Source organism: Anolis sagrei, chromosome 11, assembly GCF_037176765.1.
Source record: "Anolis sagrei isolate rAnoSag1 chromosome 11, rAnoSag1.mat, whole genome shotgun sequence".
Lineage (NCBI taxonomy): Eukaryota > Metazoa > Chordata > Lepidosauria > Squamata > Dactyloidae > Anolis > Anolis sagrei.
In genome coordinates this window covers 31,252,336-31,278,327 of record NC_090031.1, presented here as the reverse complement: position 1 = coordinate 31,278,327, position 25,992 = coordinate 31,252,336, and the positions used below count along the sequence as shown (strand labels likewise).

Below are 25,992 nucleotides of genomic sequence, written 5' to 3'. Positions count from 1 at the left end.
GTTATATTGTATGTATTGTACTGATGGACGTGGCCTCATGTAAGCCACACCGAGTCCCCCTGGGGGAGATGGAGCGGGGTATAAATAAAGTTGTTGTTGTTGTTATTATTATTATTATTATTTAAAAACACAAAGAAAGATTTTAAAACCTGGTATTATCTAAATTGGCCAGAAGCTGGCCACTTGGAGTGCCTCTGGTGTTGCTATAAGAAGGTTCTCCATTGTGCATGTGGCAGGGCTCAGACTGCATTGTAATAGGTGGTCTGTGGTTTACTCTTCTCCACACTCGCATGTTGCATACTCCAAATTGGGTCCCATTTGTTGAGGTTGGCTCTGCATCTTGTGGTGCCAGAGCGCAGCCTGTTCAGTGCCTTCCAAGTCGCCCTGTCTTCTGTGTGCCTGGGAGGAAGTTTCCCCTCTAGTATCAGCCACTGATTGAGGTTCCTGGTTTCAGCCTGCCACTTTTGGACTCGCGCTTGCTGAAGTGTTCCTGCGAGTATCTCTGTCGATCGTAGAAATCTTGTTTTTATTTAAGGCACTGGCATGCTGGCTGATATCCGAACAGAGGATGGGCTGGAGATGTCAATCTATCTATCTATCTATCTATCTATCTATCTATCTATCCATCTATCTTCCATCCATCCATCCATCCATCCATCTTCCATCCATCCATCCATCCATCTGCCTATCTCCTCTATCTATCTCCTCTATCTATTTATCTATCTATCTATCTATCTATCTATCTATCTAGTGCCAGAGCACAGCCTGTTCAGTGCCTTCCACGTCACCCCGTCTTCTGGTCCTTCTGTTGTTGAGTGCTACTCCCCAGCTGATGTCAGGTGGTGCAATACTAGCTAAACAGTATAATTTCTCCAGCGGCATAGGGCGTAGACATCCTGTGATAATGCGCCATGTCTCATTAGTCACATCCACTGTTTTAACGTGGTGAGATGTATTCCACACTGGGCCTGCTGAACCTCAAAGCTCAAGGGCAGATGTCTTCCCTCTGTCTGTTTGTGATCCCCAGGTTGTGCCAGTCAGCTTTCGTATGATATTATTTCTAGCATCCACTTTTTGCTTGATAGTCAAACGGTGCTTCTTATAAGTTAGAGCACGGTAACTCCCAGGTATTTTGGTATGCTGCGGTGCTCCAGTGGGATTCCTTCCCAGGTTGGTTCCATGCTGCAAGTCGCTTCTGATGTGAGAGAATCAGCCGTCTACGAAGACGTTTCTCAGGGGACACTTGGATGTGTTATGATCCTGCGAGGAGGCTTCCACCTAGTCCAAAAATCACACCCTTACGTCTCACTGGTTCTCATTTGAGCTTTAGTCTCCAAGAAAAAAATTTGGGGAAGTGAATCCCCAAAATCCATTGTGGGAAACACATTGATAAATATTTCATCGTGCTATTTGTTATTGTAGGTGATACTCAAGCCCCTTCCACACAGCTGCATAAAATCCACATTGAACTAGGTTATATGGCAATGTGGACTCAGATAATACAGTTCAAAGCAGATATTGTGGATTATTTGCCTTGATATTCTGGGTTGTATGGCTGTGTGGGATATTGTTATGCCAGATCCCTTCATCATTAAAACAAAACGAGAAAGAAGTGAAACATTGTATAAATGTCAGCTTCCTGTCAAAAGTTAGGGCTATTTTTGTGTCTTATTGCCTTCCACTGTTACTTTCTCATCATAAGTCTTTTCCCAGAAGTCATGTACTTTCCCAGATAAGTCAGCATTTATTGTAAAATCAAGTTAAGTGCTTCTCAGCTAAGAAAGTGGAAGGGTTCCTGTGGGGAAACCATTGCGCTGGGAACAAGATCTCTTCCATTGCAGGCATGGATCTTAAGCAGAGAGGCGCGTTTCAAATATTCTTAGAGTGTACTTTGTGTTCCTCTCAAGCCTCATACCTTGAATGTCTTAACAAGCCAAACTATAATGGTTGCTTTTGTAAGCACAAGGGATCTGTTTGGCTTTAATGTGCAATAAATAATAGGAGTACACTGAACAGGGTTGTCAAATTTGACAACAGTCAAGCTGTGTGGAGTTTAATTTTGAAGTGCCAGCAGGGGGTGCTGTTGGTTTTTAGATGAAAATACTATTTCTAATTATTGTTTTTAATTTCATCAAGCTTTCAGTTTAAGACAGTGGTTCTCAACCTTCCTAATGCCGTGACCCCTTAATACAGTTCCTCATGTTGTGGTGACCCCCAACCATAACATTATTTTTGTTGCTACTTCATAACAATATTTGTGTCTGTTGTGAATCATAATGTAAATACCTAATATGCACGATGTATTTTCATTCACTGGGCCAAATTTGGCACAAATACCCAATATGCCCCAAATTTGGGTGGGTTGGGTTGATTTTGTCATTTGGGAGTTGTAGTTGCTGGGATTTATAGTCCACCTACAATCAACACACATTCTGAACTCCACCAACAATGGAATTGAACCAAACTTGGGACACAGAACTCCCATGACCGACAGAAAATACCGGAAGGGTTTGGTGGGCATTGACCTTGAGTTTTGGAGTTGTAGTTCACCTACATCCAGAGACCATTGCGAACTCAAAATAATGATGGATTTGGACCAAACTTGCCAAGAATACTCAAAATGCTGAAATGTGAACACTGGTGGAGTTTGGGGGAAAATAGAGTTTGATATTTGGGAGTTGTAGTTGCTGGGATTTATAGTCCAACTACAATCAAAGCACATTCTGAACTCCACCAACAATGGAATTGAACCAAACTTGGGACACAGAACTCCCATGACCGACAGAAAATACCGGAAGGGTTTGGTGGGCATTGACCTTGAGTTTTGGAGTTGTAGTTCACCCACATCCAGAGAGTACTGTGAACTCAAAATAATGATGGATTTGGACCAAACTTGGCAGGGATACTCAATATGCCGAAATGTGAACACTGGTGGAGTTTGGGAGAAAAAGACCGTGACATTTGGGAGTTGTAGTTACTAGGATTTATAGTTCACCTATAATCAAAGAGCATTCTGAACCTCACCAATGATAGAATTGGGCCAAATTTCCTACACAGAACTCCCATTACCAACAGAAAATACTGATGGTGTTTTCTGATGATCTTTGGCGACTCCTCTGACACCCCCTCGCGACCCATGTTGACTGAAGCAGCTCATCGCTTGCCTAGCTTATAACAATAAACCTTAATCTGGTGATACTTTAGTATGTTAAATGAACTGTTGGATTATACAATATGAATAAAAGACTCATCATCTGTGGCAAGAGAAGTACTTCTAATTAGTAGTTGCATTCACAGAACAGAATGTCGCAGTTACTAGATTAACTGCACTTCACTAGCATCACTGCACTGTTTTTGTTATTTATTTAGGTATGATAGTTTTTGCAAATTGGTGTGAAGAAGTGAAGCCTCCTTTAGAAGAATGGAAAATTCTTGCTTTGTCCCCCATTCAATTAAAAAAAAACTTGCCCAATGGCTTTTAATTTTAAATATGTACGTCTGTTATATAGTATGATGTCTGTGCTTCTTAATGATTTTTAATGAATATTCTGTATGTCTTTGTATCAGTAATAGCAGTATTTTACCTATGTTGGAAACCATAGGTAAATAAAAGTTTATTATAATTATTGGATCACACGTTGTACACTTCCCAAGTGTCTAGGACTGTGCGAATAATGCGTGCAGATCCTAGTAAGGTGGCCTTTTGCAGCTGGCAGATGGTAATCTTGTCAGCGCGGATTGTGTTTAAGTGCAGGCCAAGGTCTTTAGGCACTGCACTCAGTGTGCCAATCACCACTGGAACCACTTTTACTGGTTTGTGCCAGAGTCTTATTATTATTAATACAATATAATATATTGTATAATAATTATATATTATATATTTATATTGCATGTAATATTACTAATAATGTTACGATATAGTGGTATGGTGCAATATAGCAGTGTTTAACGTTGATATTGTACTATGCTAATAATATAATATATTGTATGTAATATATACCTGTAAACTGCTCTGAGTCCCCTTTGGGGTGAGAAGGGCGGCATATAAATGGCGTAAATAAATAAATAAATAAATAAATATTATTTGAAACACAAATACTACTGCAACGCTCTCTACGTGGGGTTGCCTTTGAAGACAACTCGGAAGCTCCAACTAGTCCAACGCTCGGCAGCCATGATTTTAACAGGAGCGGAGCGCAGGGAGCATACAACCCCCCTGTTGCGCCAACTCCACTGGCTACCGATCTGCTACCGGGCTGAATTCAAAGTGCTGGCGTTGGCCTTTAAAGCCCTAAACGGTTCCGGCCCAAGCTACCTATCTGACCGCATCTCTGCCTATGAACCCACGAGGAGTTTGAGATCTTCCGGGGAGACCCTGCTCTCGATCCCGCCTGCTTCTCAAGCTCGGCTGGCGGGGACGAGAGATAGGGCCTTTTCTGTGGTGGCCCCCCGGCTTTGGAACACCCTCCCCATAGAGGTACGATCAGCCCCTTCGCTGATGGTGTTTCGGAAAAGATTGAAGACATGGATGTTTAAACAAGCATTCGGTTAATCCGTTGTAAGGAATTGTGATGACTAAGGATTGGTTATACACGGACGATGAATTTTGGATTACGATTCCAGTTATGAGATGCATAGGATTGTTATTGGTGGCCCAATAATTTGTACTGTATATGTGTTTTATGCTTTTAACTGAATATTGTTTTTTTAAATGTTGTAAACCGCAATGAGTCGCCGATTTAGGCTGAGATATTAGCGGTATACAAGTGCATTAATAAATAAATAAATAAATAAACAAGATTAATACACAGCAAACAGTATCACTCTTCTGACTTGTATTGGATCACACGTCGGACCCTTTCCAAGTGTCTAGGACTGTGTGATGTATTGGCAAATAATGCATGCAGATCCAAGTAGGAGGGCCATTTGCAGCTGACAGATGGTAATTTTGTCAGTGCCGATTGTGTTTAAGTGCAGGCCAAGGTCTTTAGGCACTGCACCCAGTGTGCCGATCACCACTGGGACCACCATGACTGGTTTGTGCCAGAGTCTTTGCAGTTCAATCTTTAAATCCTCATATTGTGTCAACTTTTCCAGTTGTTTCTCTTCAAATCCTGCTGTCGGCTGGGATTGCAACATTGACGATCCTTATTATTATTATTATTATTATTATTATTATTATTGCTAGTCCCTGATCACCTTGGTTCTATTTTTCCTCTTGAAATGGGCTGATTTCGGTACCAGTTCTAAAGCCTAAGACAAAAAGGAGATGAGAGAGAACCAATAGAAAACTCTTTATTCTCTGTAATGTTGTGATCAGATACAATGCATGAGTGGTATGCCTGCTTGGTTTTTATTCATAATACTTCCTTTGAAGGATGTTTTTCTCTCTCTTATGCTAACTACATATTACCAAAGCCGGGCTGTGCACGGAAGCCTTTGAACATACATATGTATTCCTTTTTTAAAAAGTGAGCCTACTTTTTTGTCTCAAACCTAGAGGGCAAGTGTTTCCAGTGGAAGAATTAAAACATATTTGTTCACTTAGAAAGACTTGCCGTGGGTTACATAAGAAAAGAGTGGGGGGAAATAAAAGGAGGATGCCGGCGGGATCAGAGAGCCATGACTTTTTGAAAAGAATTGCATTTATATTAACAGTTAAAAGGGCACTGAGCTTTTGTTTGGACCTGACCTTTTATCTTAAAAGAGTGAATGTTTTAAAGGAGAGGCCTTTGTCTATATGACTGGCAGCTTCAGGAAAGTAAAACTTCAAACAGAAACGGTGTAGTTCAGTAAACACTGTGCATCTGATTATCCTTATGTTTTCTTTTTTAAAAATACTGGTTCTGCAGATAAATTTGAAAGGTTATTAGCCTACAACCTTACCACCTGACTACCCAGATGTGCTGTTTTGATGTTTGAGGGATTTCGGCATCATAAAAAGAAAATTCAAGATTCAGTATGCCAAATGTTCTTTCTTATTGTCTGGATGTGTGATTTTAATCACAATACGTGACCTGGAGAGGGACTGTTAACCTGAACTATAACCATGTTACTGAAATACTTTACCTTTTTTAGCTGTATTATGGGCCATTCTTTGGACATTATGGACTTACAAAGATCCTAAGGTGAACCTATCATGCAGTTTTCTGGGCAAATGACTTCAGAGAAGGTTTGCCAGTCTTTAATAGCCCTCCGTTTTTGATCTAACTGAGATTCAATAGTCCTTTGTACCCTTTTTCTAGAAAGTTTTCAGGGAGATCATTCTTAGCTCTTGCTCTGAAATTTGACCATCTAAGTCAGAGGTCCTCAAACTTTTTAAACAGAGGGCCAGGTCACAGCCCTCAAATTGTTGGAGGGCCGGATTATAATTTGAAAAGAAATGAGTAAATTCCTATGCACACTGCACATATCTTATTTGTGCTAAAAACACTTCAAAACAATACAATAATTAAAATAAAGATCAAATTTAACAAATATAAACTCATTAGTATTTCAATGGGGAGTGTGGGCCTGCTTTTGGCTGATGAGATAGGATTGTTATTGTTGTGTGCTTTCAAGTCGTTTCAGACTTAGGTTGACCCTGAGTGAGGGTCGGGTAAATGACATTGGAGGGCCGTAAGCGGCCCCCGGGCCTTAGTTTGAGAACCCCTGATCTAAGTCAACAGGTTGAGGTAGACAACATCAGCATGGCTTCCTTACTGTGCTGGACTAAGGTCTCATTACTCCACACTGTAGGAATGATATTAGTTGTGGTCCAACACAAGTGAAGAGAGACAGGTTGGGTTAGACCATACATAAAAGGGTTTCGCGAGACCAGTTGCTCTCGTTGCCACATGGTTTTGAGGCAACAGTGTAATAATGGTGAGGCTGTGAACCATATTTTGTCTTGGGGACCACTGGTGGTCCATGAATCATAGGTTGGGAACCACTGGGTTAGACTAATGTAAGGCATGAGTGGCGGTGTTTTTTTTTAAAAGAAGGTAATTCTCTCAAGGTTTGGGGAGGCCCAACATGAATTATACTTTTAGTACTCTCTGATGGAAGTCACAAACGCTAGGAGAAGCATGAATAACACTTCGGGGAGCCCATGATCTTTGGATATCATCTACTGCGAGCTGAAGATCATGGGCTCTCTTCACGTGTGGTTCTGCCAAGTGGTTCAGCCTCAGGACTGTTGCTTGTTTCTTCTCTGTGAGATGTTTATTTATTTATTTACTGTATTTGTATACCGCCTTTCTCAGCCCACAGGCAACTCAAGGCACTTTACAGGGCATAATTCAATGCCTACAATACCATAAATACAATTAAAATATTAACATATAATAAACCCCATAACAACATCAATAAAAGCATAAGTCAGGGTTCCTCAAACTAAGGCCCGGGGGCCAGATGCAGGCCTCCAAGGTCATTTACCTGGCCCTTACTCAGGGTCAACTAAGTCTAAAACGACTTGAAAGCACACAACAATGACAACAATCAGCCAAAAGCAGACCCACACTTCCCATTGAAATACTAAGTTTATATTTATGAAAATTGTTCTTTATTTTAATTATTGGATTGTTTTTAGTGTGTTTTGTTTTGCTCTACAATTAAGATACAGTATGTGCAGTGTGCATAGAAATTCATTCATGTTTTTTTCACATTATAATCCGCCCTCCAACAGTTTGAGGGACTGTGAACTGGCCCTCTGTTTAAAACGTTTGAGGACCCCTGGCATAAGTAATTTGTGTCTTCTTGTTAAAAACATTGTCCAGTTCCATCATCTAGATGTTCCATATTCCTATATCAGTTACTCTGCATTTGCAAACATTTTTTCTAAAAGCCATGTCTTGACTTTTTTCCAAAATGTTAAAAGGGAGGGGGTGAGCTGATATCCCTAGGGAGGGTGTTCCATATCTGAGGGGCCACCGCTGAGAAAGCCCTGTCTCTCGTCTCCACCAGACGCACTTGTGACGAGAGTAGGGCCTCCCTAGACGATCTTAAGGTCCTAGATGGTTCATAAGCGGAGATGCGTTCAGACAAGTTAAGTTGGGCCTGGTTTCAGAATGTTCTCTGGTTTCAGAAGATCCTGGTTCATACCATGATACTTTCCAGTTTCAATAGCATCTTCAAGACCCATTTGTATCTAGGTCCAGGGAAGTAATGCTACCCCTCTATTCTGCTTTGGTTAGACCACACCTGGAATATTGTGTCCAATTCTGGGCACCACAATTCAAGAGAGATATTGACAAGCTGGAATGTGTCCAGAGGAGGGCGACTAAAATGATCAAGGGTCTGGAGAACAAGCCCTGTGAGGAGCGGTTTAAGGAGCTGGGCATGTTTAGCCTGAAGAAGAGAAGGCTGAGAGGAGATATGATAGCCATGTATAAATATGTGAGAGGAAGCCACGGTGGAGGGAGCAAGCTTGTTTTCTGCTTCCCTGGAGACTAGGACGCGAAACAATGGCTTCAAACTACAAGAAAGGAGATTCCATCTGAACATGAGGAAGCACTTCCTGACTGTGAGAACCGTTCAGCAGTGGAACTCTCTGCCCCAGAGTGTGGTGGAGGCTCCTTCTTTGGAAGCTTTTAAACAGAGGCTGGATGGCCATCTGTCAGGGGTGATTTGAATGCAATATTCCTGCTTCTTGGCAGAATGGGGTTGGACTGGATGACCCAACTCTTTGATTCTATGATCTGCGGGAAGCCATTGAACCTCTTCCCAAACTGGACCATGTGATAATCGATGAGTGTGGATTTCAGCCGTGACTTCATATGTAGTCTTCGAGTTCAGAGTTTTGGAGCTGGACTCTAGGAGTTTGAAATCCCATTTCTGTGCAAGTATCCCCTTCCCCTCCATCCTTTCCTTGCAAAGAAACTGGAGCAGCTGCATTCAGGACCCTTTTCCTCCCCTTTTCCACTCGGCAAGAAAGTAAACAGTAAATGGAGAGTAGTGTAACAAACACTTGGAGTATCAAGAAACAGCTGTGAAAAGGATCTGTCTTAATGTGCTAGCCCATTGGAGTTTAACATATTGCTTACAACCTGCACAATAGGGCTTGAGTGACTTCGGTTACGCATTCCAGGAGACTGGCAGTCTGTTACAATCAGAGCGCAGGCTCTCGGCCGGCTAGCTTACCGTCGACGGGACGAAGAAAGTTGCGGATTTGTATTACACACTCTCACCCCGACACAGTATCCGATCCTCTACCCCTGCTGATTGACGTCCTGAATGAGCTCTTTGAAGCGAGCTCCAGCTTAATTAAAACGTTTGCTTGGTTAGCGGTGATCTGTGAAAGCCTGTGATAAATATTGAATCGGGTTCACCTGCTGGTTACAGTGAGTGGATAAACAGCTGCTTTGTGCACTTTTAATCAAGAAGCCGAAGACTACACCTTTTAAAAGAAGCGGGCCGGGCTTTCTGGTAGGGAAAAAAGAGACGTTTTGATAAAGCTCCTTCGGTTATCTTAGTAGGGTCCCCTTGTGTGAGATTTCGCACACCGGGCACCCAGAACCAAGCACACTTTGTTTCCAGTGATACTTAGATGGAGGATATTGAGGAAGCTCTTATCGCTTCTTGTGTCAAGGATCGCGACCCCGTTGTTTGTTTAGCCTTATATTGCATTCAATTTTGCGTTTCCATTTCTGATGTTTCAGCCCTTCGCCTTTATAGCCGTTGACCTCCTAAGCTGGCTTATCTCGAGCAACGACGTTGTCCTTTGGAGCAGGCAGCTGTGATGATGGCTTGGCCATGAAATCTACCTGCTGGAGCGTATTCCTTTGGAAGGCTGTGTGAGAAGCAGGCCTTTCGTTGCTTAGCAGTAAGGCAAGGTCCCCATTAGGTGGCTGTGAAGAAGCCTCTGTTGCTCATAGGAATATTCATCAGAACACAGGCAAGAAATCAGACTCTGACCATTTTATTTTGACTTGTTGGAAGAGATGATAATGCCCGTTAAAGTGGAAGGTAGTAGAAAAAGAGGGACCATTTTCAAGATGGATTGAGAGCCCTGAAAAGAGCTGTAATTCTTGAGTCCTAAAAGTCTGACTTTCCCGGGGGCACCCTAAGGGGCTTCGAACTGGCAGTTCGAAGCTCCGGGACGGCATGAGCTGCCGACTGTCAAGCCCAGCTTACTGTTGACCTAAGCATTTTGAAAACGGCTTGAGCTGTAATTAGAGAAATTAGGTACCGCTAAAAGAAGCGGGGGGAGGGGAGTATTTTACGACACCATAAAGAAACAAGATCAGAAAATGCCTAGCGGGAAGGAGGAAGTCCTGATGACTCTTTGTCATAGAGGATGGAGCGACAGCACCCCCTGTGGCTGGCTTCAAGGACAATCTTCCAAGGCACCAAAAAAACTGGATGCTGACATCAACACAACATATCTCCTTTCTGTTCTGTCTATGCATTGTCTATCCAAAATAATAATAATAATAATAATAATAATAATAATAATAAATAAATGTTTATTTACACCCCGCCAATTGGAATTTGGCGGGGTATAAATTGGAATTTCCGGGCCATCTTCAAGGGCAGCCCCATGTAGAGAGCATTGCAATAGTCCAATCTAGAGGTAACTAAGGCGTGGACCACTGTGACCAAATCCGACTTCAAAATGGCATTGAATATGCCGTGTATTGTGATCCACTCTGAGTCTCCTTGGAGAGATAGGGCAAAATATAAATAAAGTGTTGTTGGTGTTGTTGTTGTTAGAAACACAATAAGATTAGGACAAAGCAAACAAGATTAATATGCTGGTTGTTGTATTGGATAACATGTTGGACTCTTCCCAAGTGTCTAGAACGATGTGATGTATCGGCAAATAATGCGTGCAGATCCCAGTAGGGTGGCTTTTTGCAGCTGACAAGAGGATAATTTTGTCAGCGCCTATTGTGTTTAGGTGCAGGCCAAGGTCTTGAGGCACTGCACCCAGTGTGCCGATCACCACTGAGACCACCTTGACTGGATTATGCCACAATCTTGGCATTATTATTATTATTATTATTATTATTATTATTTTACTGACAAAAACACAGTTATTATTATTATTATTATTATTATTATTATTAATTTGTTACCCACCTCTCTTCCTGGCTTGAGGCAAGGTACAACACAATTGAAACACATCAGTTCGATTTTAAAATCCTCATATCGTGTCAGCTTTTCCAGTTATTATTATTATTATTATTATTATTATTATTATTATTAGACTTGCTGGCAAAGAAGCAGCAGGTTTTATTTTCTCCTGAGTTGATGTTTGTTTTGTTCTACCCACTTTTAGTGAGTCTCATTCTTTGCTTGCTCAGTTCACGTACACATGAGTAGAAACTGGTGGTTGTGCAAATATACTTCTGTTCTTGATAACTCTTGCCATTGGATATACTGTCTGGAACCGAAAGAACTTGGAGACCAACATTTTCTCAGTTTCTAATCCCAACTAGGCAACAGCTGGAGGACTATAGGTTCACCCTTTCCATGTTAAGAAGAGAACAGTATGTGAAGTATAAATTCCATCCCAAGACATCTGGAGATCAGAAGGAAAGAAGGAAAGAAAAAGGGAAGGAAGGAAGGAATGAAGGAAGGAAGGAAGGAAGGCATTCGAGAATCTGGCCAAACCCATTCAAAGAGAAAGATGAAAGGTCAGGCATCACAACTCAATCGGTGGCCCCCTAAACATTATTAAGCAGCATATAAATAAGCAGGAACATGTTTGGGGAAGGGTGACCAAGCTGTCTAAATGCCTCAAAACCTATGAGAAATTATTCGGGGAGCTGAGTATGTTTTGCTTAGAGAAGAGAAGACTGAGAAGTGGCATGATGGCCATATTTAGTGTGGTTTGTGTAATAGGTTCTGCCATTAGATTGGACTACAATTCCCATAATCCTCCAGCTGGACATAGGTGCTCAAAATAGTATTCTTCGGAATATCCAAATATTTTGCTGGAACAGAGCATCATAATGGCAGTATTTGGACTTTGAAAATTGCTTGTTTGAGCAGAAAGGTGTCCGTTCACCCTGGGAGGAGGGAACATCTAAATGGATAAGATTTGGGGGTGTTCTGGAAACCTGTCTGGTTGTTGGATTTCACGTTCCGCTGGCCACCAGCGCTAACATTTTATTGCAACGAATCAAGCAGTGAAAGAATAAGTCAAGTACTTTCCCAGTTATTGTTTTTCTTACTTAGATGGAAGGTAGAACCGCATTCTGCATTAAATTGGCTTGGCGACTTCATAAAATCATGCTGCTAAACATATTTGGGAAATACTGGCTTAGAGGTGGTTTGTCTCTCCCCACACTCCCCAAATCTTGAATTAATGTCCTAGTTGAGTCTTTCTCAAAAATGTGAGAGCTATAAAGTAGTCTATAAAGTACCTTCAATATTTGAATTCTTGGTTTTTCATAAAAAGACATTTTTAAAAAACACGTTAAGCTCATAATTTACATTGGAGAAATTTCAAAAAGCTGTATTAGAATAGAACACAACTCAAAACCAAAAGCACTTGCCAGTGTTAAATTTGGGCACAATTTTTTCACTTTTCATTTTACAGAAATAGGTTAGGTTTTTTCTGTTTTGTGTCAGGAGTGACTTGAGAAACTGCAACTTCTGGTGTGAGAGAATTGGCCGTCTGCAAGGGCGTTGCCCAGGGGACGCCCAGATGTTTTACCATCCTTGTGGGAGGCTTCTCTCATGTCCCCGAATGGGAAGCTGGAGCTGACAGAGGGAGCTCATCCGCCCTCTCCCTGGATTTAAACCTCCGACCTATCTGTCTTCAGTCCTGCCGGCACAAGGGTTTAACCCACTGCTCCACCGAGAGCTCAATAGAGTAGGTAAACGGCTTTTGTTTTTGTTTTTCATTACCTTCTACAAAGTCTTTTTTTCCCCATATGTTTCCTGAGTAAGATTGGCATTTGTTTCACTTGGCAAAATATAGGTTGCCTAATCACTCATCGCAACAGTGGGGCAAAATGAATACAACATCTCGAGACACCACCAAGTATAGCGGTGTGTATCTAATAACATTGTTTTACTTTAATTATTAAACACATGAGTTGGAAAACAGGTCACTTTTGCTTAATGGTCACTATAGCCCTTAAACCGCAAACTCTGTGCCATAAGAGCAAGAGAACTGCTCACATGCCACAAAGAATAGAGAAATAAGTACCGTATATACTCGAGTATAAGCTGACCCGAATATATGCCGAGGAACCTAATTTTACCACAAAAAACTGGGGAAATGTATTGACTCGAATATAAGCCAAAGGTGGGAAATATAGCAGCGAATGGTAAATTTCACAATAAAAATAGATACCAATAATATTACAGTAATTGAGGCATCAGTAGGGTAAATGTTTTTGAATCTTTACATAAAACTGTAATGTAACATAAAACTGTCCAACTCTGATTCAACCATCATTCTGACCTTCTTCCATGTAAATGTGCTTACGTATCCTTCCAATAATAATAAAGATAGTAAAATAATAAATGTAATAATAATAATAATAATACTAAATAGTGTAAAATAATAAATGTAATAATAACAATAATACTAAAGTCACCCATGGGCTGAGAAAGGCAGAATACAAATATAGTAAATAAATAAATAATATAGTAAAATAATAAATGTACTACTACTAATAATAAATGGAGTAAAATAATAAATATAATAAAATAATAATAGTGTAAAATAACATACCGTATATACTCGAGTATAAGCCGACCCGATATAAGCCGAGGCACCTAATTTTACCACAAAAAAACTGGGAAAATGTATTGATTCAAGTATAAGCTGAGGGTGGGAAATGCAGCAGTTAATGGTAAATTTCAAAATAAAAATAGATACCAATAAAATTATATTAATTTATACATCAGTAGGTTAAATTTTTTTGAATATTTACATAAAACTGTAATTGAAGACAAGACTGTCCAACTCTGATTAAACCATTATTCTAACCTTCTTCAATGTAAATATGCTTACATGTCCTCCAATAATAATAAATAGAGTAAAATAATAATAATAATAGAATAAAATTATGGAATGTAATAATAACAGTAATAATAGAGTAAAATAATTAATGGAATAATAAAAATACAGTAAAATAATAAATGTAACAATAACAATAATAAATAGAGTAAAATAATAAATGTAATAATAACAACAATAATATAATAAATGGAATAATAATAATAACAACAACAAAATAAAATAATAAATAAAATTGACTCGAGTATAAACCGGGGGAGACTTTTTCAGCCTAAAAAAGGACTGAAAAACTAGGCTTATATTCGAGTATATACAGTAAATGTAATAATAATAAATATAGAAAAATAATAGAAAAATAATAAATGTAATAAAAATGAAATAGGGAAAAATAATAAACAACCTTGACTCGAGTATAAGCCGAGGGGAGCTTTTTCAGCCTAAAAAAGGCACTGAAAAACTAGGCTTATACTCAAGTATATACAGTAAATAAATTCTGAAAAAGTCCTTGTGGGGAACCTGGCTGTTTGGTTTGCCTTAGGGTCTCCATGAGATGGAAATGATTTGAATGCACGTAACAGTAACAAACAAATGCTTGTTGTGCGTTTTTAAAAGTGTTATATGACATTTGAGCTAAAAATGGGCAAAGCAGAGCTTTGCAACCCTGGGGTCCCCAAATGGATGTGTGACTTCTCCTTTGAAAGATTTCTGCAATAGAGAAAAAGGGAGAAACTAGTAAAAAATGAAAACTTGAAATTGCTAAATGATAATTCAAATCTACATATATCTATGTATGTGTATGGAAAAGTTGCAATTATACACACACACCCTCTCTTCTGTTAGGGCACCTTAAAGGTTTTATTTTTTGGCCGGTGGCGTCTGTGGCTTTGAGAAATGTTATGACTACTGCAAAGCAGTTCTATGCTATTTTACTGGTGACTATAAAATCAGACGGAGTTTACTACTTTCCTGGCGTTGGGTATTTTTTTAAGTCAAAAGGTAACATTTCCAAGCTGCAGTCGAGGGCGAGGTGCTTATTAAAGGCAGTATTATACCAATTTCAAACCTTTTAAGAAAATCTTTTGAGGCCACCTGTAAAATAATGTTATTTTTTCAGCTCCTCGCAGTTTTTTTGGCTATCTTTATTTTATATATACTTCTAAAAAAATTCCTGATGCCAAGTACATTTTAATTCCCGCTTCCAATAAACCCTCTGGTAGAAGGCACTCGTGTTTTTACAGAAAGTCCATTAAACTTCCTGATCATCTTGATTTAGGTTATAGCGTCAATGCATGTTTCTCTCCTATGGCATGCCGAACTCCCAGGAGTGTAGTTGTGTTCATAGTTGTGTTTGCTTGTTGCAAAACAACAGCGACAGAAAAGTCGCATAGTATCCTAAGACTCTGATATTTATTCTGGCATAATCCTTTATGTGTTTGAAGAAGCAGATGGTAGGCAACAAAAACACAGGCTGGAATACATGTGTTTGTTATGTAGTGTGAGAAAGCCCCAGGACACTTTGTCTTTTTTTTTTTACATAATTATTTTTTCCAAGATATAAATGGCATTTTTCTTCAGGGGAATTGAAGGCACAGAGAGATCAACAGAAAAATCTACTTCTCCCCATGTTGCTTTCCCAAAATCTTTTTCCCTCCAAAAAATTCCGGCCCAGGCTACCTGTCCAAACGTATTTTTCCCTATGAACCAGCTCGGAGACTAAGATCATCTAGGGAGGCCCTGCTCTCGGTCCCGCCTGCCTCACAAGTATGGCTGGCGGGAATGAGAGACAGGGCCTTTTCAGTGGTGGCCCCTCGGTTATGGAACTCCTTCCCCAGCAACATCAGGTCAGCCCCCTGTCTACTAACCTTCAGGAGGAGAGTCAAAACCTGGCTCTGAGAGCAGGCTTTCAAAAATTAGGGCAATGCAGTATTCTAACTATAAAATTATGTGCAATTTGACCTTTGAATGGCCTTAGACCTTGAATTCCGGATGGTGTGTTTTTAACTTGGAATGTATTTTAACCACGTCTAATATGTTGTGATTTTAAACTATTTTTGGTGAATTTGTTGTTTTGAGGCATTGTGTATGTGCCATTGTAAGCTGCCTTGAGTCCCCCCTGCTGGGGTAGAGAAAGGCAGGGTATAAATATGGCAAATAAAGCTATATAAATAAATATGTAATGTTCATTTGTGGGATTAACATAACTCAAAAATCACTGGATGAATTGACACCAAATTTGGACACAAGACACCTATCAGGCCAATGAGTGACCATCACTCATAAAAACACTGGAAAACACAGCAGAAGAGATTTTAAAAGCAAAAAAAAAATACATTACAACACATGCGCGAAACCCTTATATACACACATACATACACACACAAAAGACATATACACAGGCTGAACCACAGCAACGTGTGGCAGGGGACGTCTTGTAAATAAGTAAAAAGTACCGTATACAGTAGAGTCTCGTTTACCCAAACTTTGCTCATCCAACTTTGTGTATTATCTAACACATTTTGCCTCCTGCCCAGATCAACAGCTGTTTGAATACATTGTGATGATTTGGTGCTAAATTCATAAATACAGCAATTGCTACATAATGTTACTGTGTACTGAACTGCTTTTCCTGTCGAGTTGTTGTAAAACATGATGTTTTGGTGCCTAATTTGTAAAATCATAATGTAATTTGACGTTGAACAGGCATTTCCTTAATCCCTTCTTATTATCCAACATTTTCACTTATCCAACATTCTGCCCGTTTATGTATTTATGTATTTATGTATTTATGTATTTATTTACGACATTTATATGCTGCCCTTCTTACCCCGAAGGGGATTCAGAGCAGCTTACAAGATATATATATGTGTGTGTGTGTGTGTGTGTGTATATATATATATATATATTATATATATAAGTACACACATACATATACATACATGCATACAATATATTATGTCATTAGCATAGTACAATATCATTATTGTATATTACTATATTATATTGTACTACACCATTATATTGTAATTTTATTAGTAATATTACATGTAGTATAAATATATAATTATAATATCATATTATTATTATTAGTGTTATATTGCATTATAATATTATTTTTATGTTTATGTTGGATAAGTGAGATTTATTTTTTTTTGTCATGTCAGGAGCGACTTGACCTTGCCCAGGGGACGCCCGGATGATTTGATGTTTTTATCATCCTTTTGTGAGGCTTCTCTCATGACCCTGCATGAGGAGCTGGAGCTGATAGAGGGAGCTCCTCCGCCTCTCCCCGGATTCGAGCTCCCTCTATCAGATAAGCGAGATTCTACTGTATTATGAATTACAGTATGTACTCAAGTATAAGCCAACCCGAATATAAGCCACCCAATTTTACCACAAAAAAACCTGGGAAAACATATTGACTCGAGTATAAGCCGAGATGGGAAATGCAGCAACTACTGGTCAGTTTCAAAATAAAAATAGATACCCATAAAATTACATTAATTGAGGCATCCTAGCAGTTTGAAAACATGCAAATGTGAGTAGATCAGTAGGTAAATGGCGCTCCATGCAGTCACGCCAGCCACATGATCATGAGGCATCTACGGAGGCTCTTAGAAATTGAGATGAGCACCATCCCCAGAGCCAGAGATGAAGGGGAAGCCTTTACCTTTATCTTTGGGTCTGTGTTTCATTCTTTCCAAGCATTGAATGCTTGCTTTGTGTATGTGTAGATCAGGGGTCCTCAAACTTTTTATACAGAGGGCCAGGTCACAGTTCCTCAAACTATTGGAGGGCTGGGTTATAATTTGGAAGAAAAAAAAGAATGAATTCCTATGCACTGCACATATCTTATTTGTAGTGCCAAAAACACTTAAAACAATACAATAATTAAAATGAAGAACAATTTTAATAGATATAATCTTATTAGTATTTCAATGGGAAGCTTTTGGCTGATGAGATAGGGTTGTTGTTGTGGTGGTGGTGGTGGTGTGCTTTCAAGTCATTTCAGACTTAGGTTGACTCTCAGCAAGGGCCGAGTAAATGACCTTGGAGGGCCATATCCGGCCCCCGGGCCTTAGTTTGAGGACCCCTGCTGTAGATGCTGAAATCTGCCCTGAGTCCTATCGGGTGATAGGGCAAAATACAAATAAAGTGTTATTATTATTACTTTTCAGTAATAAAATAAATCCATTCATCCATCAATCAGTCATATCATTTATAACTCACATTTCCAAGAATGGGACTTGAGGTATTCTATTAAATAATAATTTAAAAACCTTATAATTATGAGTATCCTGTTTTTAAAAAATCCTATTTGTGTCAATCAAAGGCAGGAAAGAGAACAGGAATGATCTGACAATCGACGCTTGAAGCTTTAGGTGTTTTGTGCGTGGGTGGTGGGCTTGTGGGCAGGTATGCTCCTTATTCTTTTCCGGAGCACACGCCAGAGCGCGGAACAAGGAATATCACGCGATAATCATGTGAGTCCCCATTTTCCCTGTGTCGCCTCTCCGATGGAGGCCGACACGAACTCGTATGTAACGTACACCTCCCGTCAGCTGTTTCCTCCTGTATCCCTGACAAGAGCTCCATTCATAACGCTTCCTTTTGTCCTTTCGGTGAATAAGTAATTATTCAATATAGAGAAGGCAGGATATTTGGAACCGGCCATTTAATGTGGCAGCACACCGTAATGAAATCGGCTGTTATTGGCAACCCGAGAGAGGAATGTAACAATTCTAGCGCGGCCGGTAACTCTATCTTCTTTGACGGCCTGTTTATTTGGCACGTCAGCAGACCTTTTATCCCAATGAGTGGCAGCTCCTGAAGGGTTGCATTTACTCCCATTCTATCGCGTATTGTAATATTTAATGGTGGACAAGCTTGAGTGGGACTGAGGGTAATTTGAGCCCCTTTTCCACAGAGCGAAGGCCAAGAGACACTTGATCCCTGGTATTGTGATGTGACGCACACCATGACTTTGCGTTTGCTCACCAAGGATAATCTTACTGGTCACCATTCAGAGGAGGGGTGAAGGAAGAAACAGCGAAGACGACAAGGACACTCTGTTTGGCTCGTGGTGTCACGGTGTCCTTTTTTTACGCTTAAGACCACTTTTGAACATAAGATTATTATTTGAGCTGTTTTGCAAAGGTTCTGGTTCCTTTGCTTTTAGATGCCAGCTTTCCTTCTTATATTGAGCCTAAACAAGAACATAAGTATGATTGAAATTGTTTTCATTTCAACTTGTGTTTGTGGAGCTGACTTGTAGAATCCAATGGGTGATAGGATACTCAGAAAAGAAATGTGTAGCGTACCATAATTCAATTTCTTTTTATTTTACTAAGAACTGATGTGCCCCACCATCCCATCAACAGACATATTGAATCTCATCCTAAAATATAATTATTGTAAGCAATTATTTATGTATTATGTCAAAAGCAAATTGAGAATACAGTTACAATGTATAGAAAAACCACAAAGTTAAAAACTTGGCATTATACTAAACGTCCTTTGACCAGTAGCTAGCCAATTGGAGAGCCTCTGGTTTGGCTGTGAGAAGGTCCTCCATTATGCGTGTGGCAGGACACAGGCTGCATTGTAGTAAGTGGTCTGTGGTTTGTTCTTTTCCACACTCACATGTCATGGATTCCACTTTGTGACCCAGGGGTCTACCCATGCCTTCTTTTCTTGGACTATCTCACCCAGGTTTAGCTCTCCCTCATCATCACCAAACAAGAGACAAAGCCAAGAGACACTTGATCCCTGGTATTTATGTTCCTAATCAAATTAAGGGTTATTTTTGTCTCGGGGGCGACTTGAGAAACTGCAAGTCACTTCTGGTGTGAGAGAATTGGCCATCTGCAAGGACGTTGCCCAGGGGACGCCGGGAGTTTTTACCATCCTTGTGGGAGGCTTCTCTCATGTCCCCACATGGAGCTGGAGCTGATAGAGAGAGCTCATCCATGCTCTCCCCGGGTTGGATTCGAACCGGCAACCTTCAGGTCAGCAACCCAACCTTTAAGTGATCACTCCTGCCAGCACGAGGGTTTAACCCACTGCACCACTGGGGACTCCATTAAATTAAGTTCATAGAACCAATTAGAACATTATCACTCAGCTTTGGCTTTTTTTTCATGATGTCCTTGGAGGGTTTTGGAGGAAACTGATTGTCTGGATCTGGCACAGTCCAGCTTTAGGCCGGGACATAGAACTGAAAGAGCCTTGGTCGCCTTAGTGGGTTGATCAATGCAGGAAACTGGGCAAGGGGAGTGTGTCCCTCTTGGTTCTCCTGGACCTCTCAGTGGTCTTCAATACTGTAGACCAGGGGTCCTCAAACTTTTTAAACAGAGGGCTAGGTCAGAGTCCCTCCAACTGTTGGAGGGCCAGATTATAATTTGAAAAAAAAACATGAATGAATTCCTATGCGCACTGCACATACCTTATTTATAGTGCAAAAAACACTTAAAAACAATACAATAATTAAAATGAAGAACAATGTAAACAAATATAAATGTATTAGTATTTCAATGGGAAGTGTGGGCCTGCTTTTGACTGATGAGATAGGAGTGTTGTTGTTGTGTGCTTTCAAGTCGTTTCTGACTTAGCTTAACCCTCAGCGAGGACTGGGTAAATGACTGTGAAGGGCTGTATCCGGCCCCCGGGCCTTAGTTTGAGGACCCCTGTTGTAGCCCCATTTCTTAAGATTGGCGCTGCATCTCATGGTGCCAGAACATAGTCTATTTGGCACCTTCCAAGTCACCCCGTCTTCTGTGTGACCAGGAGGGAGTCTCTCATCCAGTCTCAGCCCCTGATTGGGGTTCCAGGTTTTAGCCTGCCACTTTTGGGCTCTTGCTTGCTGAGGTGTTTCTGCGAGTGTCTCTGTAGATCTTAGGAAGCTGTTTCTTGATTTAAGGCATTGGCATGCTGGCTGATATCCGAACAGAGGATGGGCCAGAGATGTCACTGCCTTGGTCCTTTCATTGCTGGCTGCTACTTCCCGGCGGAAATCAGGTGGTACAATACCAGCTAAACAGTCCAGCGTGACCAGAAGTCATTGTGGATTGTGGCTCTGAATAATGAGTTGGCTGGATTCGGTCTGCCTTTGCAGTTTCTGGGTGTTCTGGGCAGGGCAAGTGCTCAAGCGCCACATTCGGGATGTCTATGCACAGCTGGACCTAGAGAGCATAGGTAGGCCTTCAGCCACAAGATTTTTAGCTTCCCACAAAAGGAATATTCATTTAGAGCACTACCTAACTATTCCACTTCCACTACCCTTTAGAAAAATATATACTAGGGGTAGGTTTGAATACCTCGGTATTATGATGCAAACCGGGTGTTACTGTAATATCCCAAGAAGTGAGAGATTCTGCGTCTGGGGAGAACAAACAGTGGAAGATATTGAACATTTCTTAATTGACTGTCCAGCATACACTGAACTGCGAGACAGATATTTACATCCAATATTATCCAACTGCAGGTCCCCCAACAGAAATGATATTCTGACATCCCTCTTGCAAGGGCAGGAAAGATCCAACATAATCAGAGTAAGCCTTTTTATTCTGAAAGCTATTAAGAAAAGAGCAGATTTCCTGAAAGAAAAACCAGGAAAATAAGATTCTGGCTATAAATAGAAGGTCAGCTGCTGTCCTCACCTTGTTTTTTACTCGTGTTCTATTTTGAAATGGTCATATATGACTGGTCAAATAAATAATAATAATAATAATAATAATAATTAATACCAGCTAAACCTTATAATTTCTCTAGCGGCACAGGGTGTAGACATCCTGTGATAATGCGGCATGTCTCATTAAGAGCCACATCCACTGTTTTAACGTGGTGAGATACATTACAAACTGGGCATGCATATTCTGCAGCAGAGTAGCAAAGCACAAAGGAAGATGTCTTCACTGTGTCTGGTTGTGATCCCCAGGTTGTGCCAGTCAGCTTTTATATGATATTATTTCTAGTATCCTCTTTTTGCTTGATATTCAAGCAGTGCTTCTTGAAAATCAGAGAACATCCCAGGTATATGGGTGTGCTGCAATGCTCCAGTGGGATTCCTTCTCAGATAATCTTCTGAGCTCAAGATGCTTGTCTGTTCTTAAGATGGAAAGCATGCACCTGTGTTTTAGATGGATTAGGAATCATCTAGTTTTCTCTGTAATAGGGGGTAAAGGCACCTAGAGCTTCGTAGAGCTTCTGTTCAACCATTTCAAAGCTTCCTACTTGGGTGGTGATGGTGCGATCGTCAGCATAGATGAAACTCACTTTCCCTTCTGGCAGTGGCTGATCATTAGTGTAGATGTTAAACATTGATGGAGAAAACACACTCCCTTGAGGCAGGCCGTTCTTCTGTTTTCGCCATCTGCTTCTCTTGCCCTGGGATTCAACAAAAAAGCTCCTGTTTTGTAGCAATTTTCTATGAAGCAGGTGGTAGTCCTTTAAGATATTATAAGTTTTTCTCAGGAGAAGGCAATGTTTTACAGTGTCATAAGCTGCTGACAGGTCAATGAAGAAAGCTCCTGTAATCTGCTGCCTTTCAAAACAATCTTCTATGTGCTGAGTCAGGTTCAACATTTGTGATGTGCAGTTTTTGCTTTTCCTGAAGACAGCTTGCTCTGGAATCATACAAACTTCCAGATGCCGGACATGAAAAAGATGGAAGCCTTGCCTCTGACTATGTATTTTCTGTTTTGTTAAGTGTATAACGGCACTGAATGTTTGCCATATATGTATTCTGTAATCTGCTCTGAGTCTCCTTGGGAAAATAGAGCGGAATATAAATAAAGATTGTTGTTGTTGTTATTATTATTATTTGTTGGAAAAGGTCTTAGGTAAAGAATCCAAAAGCAGCAGCTCTCCTGGCCAGTGCTAACATAGAAGTCTAAAAAGTTTCATTTGGCACAAACTTTGTGGACTCCAATCCATTTAATCAGGTGTGGGTGAAACAGATGAAGTAGGATAGAGTCTACTAAAGCTAAATAACTTTTTTTGTTTTGGAAGTTTTAAGGTGTTAGAAGACTCTGGTATTTTGCGGGTGACCTCCTTAATCAGATTTCCCCCTTCTTTTCAGCTTTCTGACCCTTGCAATCAGTGTTCCTGCTCTTCTGCAGAGGAAAAAGGCAGAGACACTGCCGATGCAAAGAAGAAAGAAAATGGAGAGAGGCCGTTTATCCCCAAAATATATTTTGGAACCCGGACTCATAAACAGATCGCACAAATCACGCGAGAGATGCGGAGGACGGCATATGCTGGTGTCCAGATGACCATTCTTTCTAGCAGGGACCACACCTGTGTCCATCCAACAGTGTCGACTTGTGGCAGCAAAAACGAAAAATGTGTGGAGTTGTTGGAAGCAAAAAATGTAAGTTATTGTACTTTTTTGCACAGAAATTATATTTATTTAAAGCTGTAAAGGGGGGCGCACAGCCTGAATGCAATGAGTGCCCCCCCCCCCCCCCGGTTTCTGGGGCATGTTGGAAATAGCAAACTTTTCAAGCCTCCACTACTAATTTGTTTGTATATGATTCTGTTTGCTTTTTGTATTGTATACTAGCCATCCCCTGCCATGCGTTGCTGTAGCCTAGTCTGTGTATGTGTGTTTTGTATGTGTGTGTGTGTGCGTGTGTGTATGTCCTGCTTTGGGGGGAGAAGGGCAAGGTATAAATATAGGAAATAAAATAAATAAATAAATAAAATATATGTGTTGTAATGCATTTTTATGTTTTGGTTTTTTAAGTCCCTTCCACTGTGATTTCCAGTGTTTTTATGAGTGATGGTCACTTGTTGGCCTGATAAGTGTATTGTGTCCAAATTTGGTGTCAATTCATCCAGTGGTTTTTGTGTTATGTTAATCCCACAAACAAACATTACATTTTATTTATATAGAATGTATGTTTTGGTATGTAGCTTCTCTTTACTCTATGTTTCTTGAGGTAGTAGGAGGGGCTGCAGACTATATGATCACATCTGGGACTGTTCAGAGCTCAGACTCCATTTTAGAACACAGAAATGCTTTAGTTGTGAGATGCTTCAGACTGCCTAGAGCAGGGGTCCTCAAACTAAGGCCCGGGGGTCAGATGCGGCCCTCCAAGGTCATTTACCTGGCCCTCGCTCAGGATCAACCTAAGTCTAAAAACGACTTGAAAGCACACAACAACAACAACAATCCTATCTCATCAGCCAAAAGCAGGCCCATGCTTCCCATTGAAAAACTAATAAGTTTATATTTGTTAAAATTGTTGTTCATTTTAATTATTGCATTGTTTTTAAGTAGGTTTTTTTGTACTACAAATAAGATATGTGCAGTGTGCATAGGAATTCATTCATTATTATTATTTTTTTCAAATTATAATCCGGCTTTCCAACCTTTTGAGGAACTGTGACCTGGCCCTCTGTCTAAAAAGTTTGTGGACCCCTGATTTAAAGCCATAAAAGGGGAGGGCACGCAGCCTGAATGCGGTGAATGGGATGGGTCCGTAACATGACAAACCCCCCCCCCCCCCCGTTTCTGAGGCCTGTTAGAAATAGCAACTTTCTCAAGCCTCCACTACTAATTTGTTTGTATATGATTCTGTTTGCTTTCTGTATTGTATATGTATGTTTTGGTATGCAGCTTCCCTTTACTCTGTGTTTCTTGAGGTAGTAGGAGGGGCTGCAAACCACACAATCACATCTGGGACTGTTCAGAGCTCAGACTCCATTTTAGAACACATAAATGCTTTATTTATTTATTTATTTATTTATTTATTTATTTATTTATTTATTTACAGCTTTTATATTCCGCCCTTCTCACCCCGCAGGGGACTCAGGGCGGATTACAGTGTACACATATATGGCAAACATTCAATGCCAATTTTAACATACAACATATACAGACATACACAGAGGCTATTTAACTTTTTCTGGCCGCCAGGGAAGCTGTCGCTTTAATCGTCCATCTGCGATGCTGATGAAGCACTTCCGCATTCCCACATGCTTCCCCGCTGGAATGCTTTTGCTGGAGTGTTCTTTATGGCCTCATAAATCAGTTAATTTAGCCTCCCCACACTTTAAGGTGGTACCTTATTTTCCTACTTGACAGATGCAACTGTCTTTCGGGTTGCAAAGGTTGAAAACAGGCTACACACAATTGGTTGGAAACCCACTCCAACCCGGGCTGGCTTCGAACTCATGACCTTTTGGTCAGAGTGATCTTAATGCAGCTGACACTCAGCCAGCTGCACCACAATCTCTAGCCATGAGATTCTTTGGACTTCAGACTGCATTAGACGCCATATAGACTATGGACTGTTAAAAGCAAACTCATATTGCTGTTGATTATAAGAAAGATGTATTATGTTATCTTTCTGAAACCCTAATTACTTCTCTTCATGCATAGAGTTTGTCTTTTCTTCGATTGCTTAATGGTGGGCATACCCATAACTACTTTATATTTCATTTAACCTTCTCCAAGCCCTTTGGAGCCGAACAGTTTTTTCTTTCTTGGTCTTTGGCCAGCCCTCTGAGTGGGATCAATACTAAAGCCAACCTCACTGACAGACCCCAAGTGGAGTTCACCATCACTGCTGTTGACAAACTCCCTTTCCTTTTCTCTAGTTTTCGAGCAACTTTTGGCCTTGACAAGTGCAAACAAGGTGTGAAGTCTCCCTGCCCTCCCTTCTTCAGACCCAGAGGGTAAACCACAGTGGTAATGAGGACACATTAACACTGTCATGTTCATTGTTCTCATTATCCTCCTTTCACCATGAGACCATATTGCAAAAAGCTGGCTGATAAACGGATTGTTGACAATTTGTGAGGGAAGAGGGCCCTGAGCGTGATAACACTTCAATTGCCAGTCTCCCCTTTGGGTTGTGTTACAGCCTTAACATGGAGTGGCTTTTCTTTTCTCCTTATCAGCCTCCATGTGTTCAGGAAGCCCTAGAGAGCTTCCAAGTGGTATTCGTTTCAAGGACTTCTGATTTTCCTTTAAATGGCAATTGTGAGAGGTGTCACGTTGTTTTATTATGTGGCACCTCTCACAATAA

The 25,992-nt window shown here is 40.5% G+C and overlaps 1 protein-coding gene across 1 annotated transcript in view; it reads left to right on the top strand.

The window, feature by feature from the left end:
• The window catches only part of BRIP1 (BRCA1 interacting helicase 1), a 137,844-nt gene that overhangs the window by 13,127 nt on the left and 98,725 nt on the right, over nt 1–25,992 (top strand). The window contains exon 7 of the mRNA XM_067472146.1: nt 23,037–23,327. Coding sequence (XP_067328247.1) covers nt 23,037–23,327 — 291 coding nt within the window. The remainder of the gene's footprint in view (nt 1–23,036; nt 23,328–25,992) is intronic.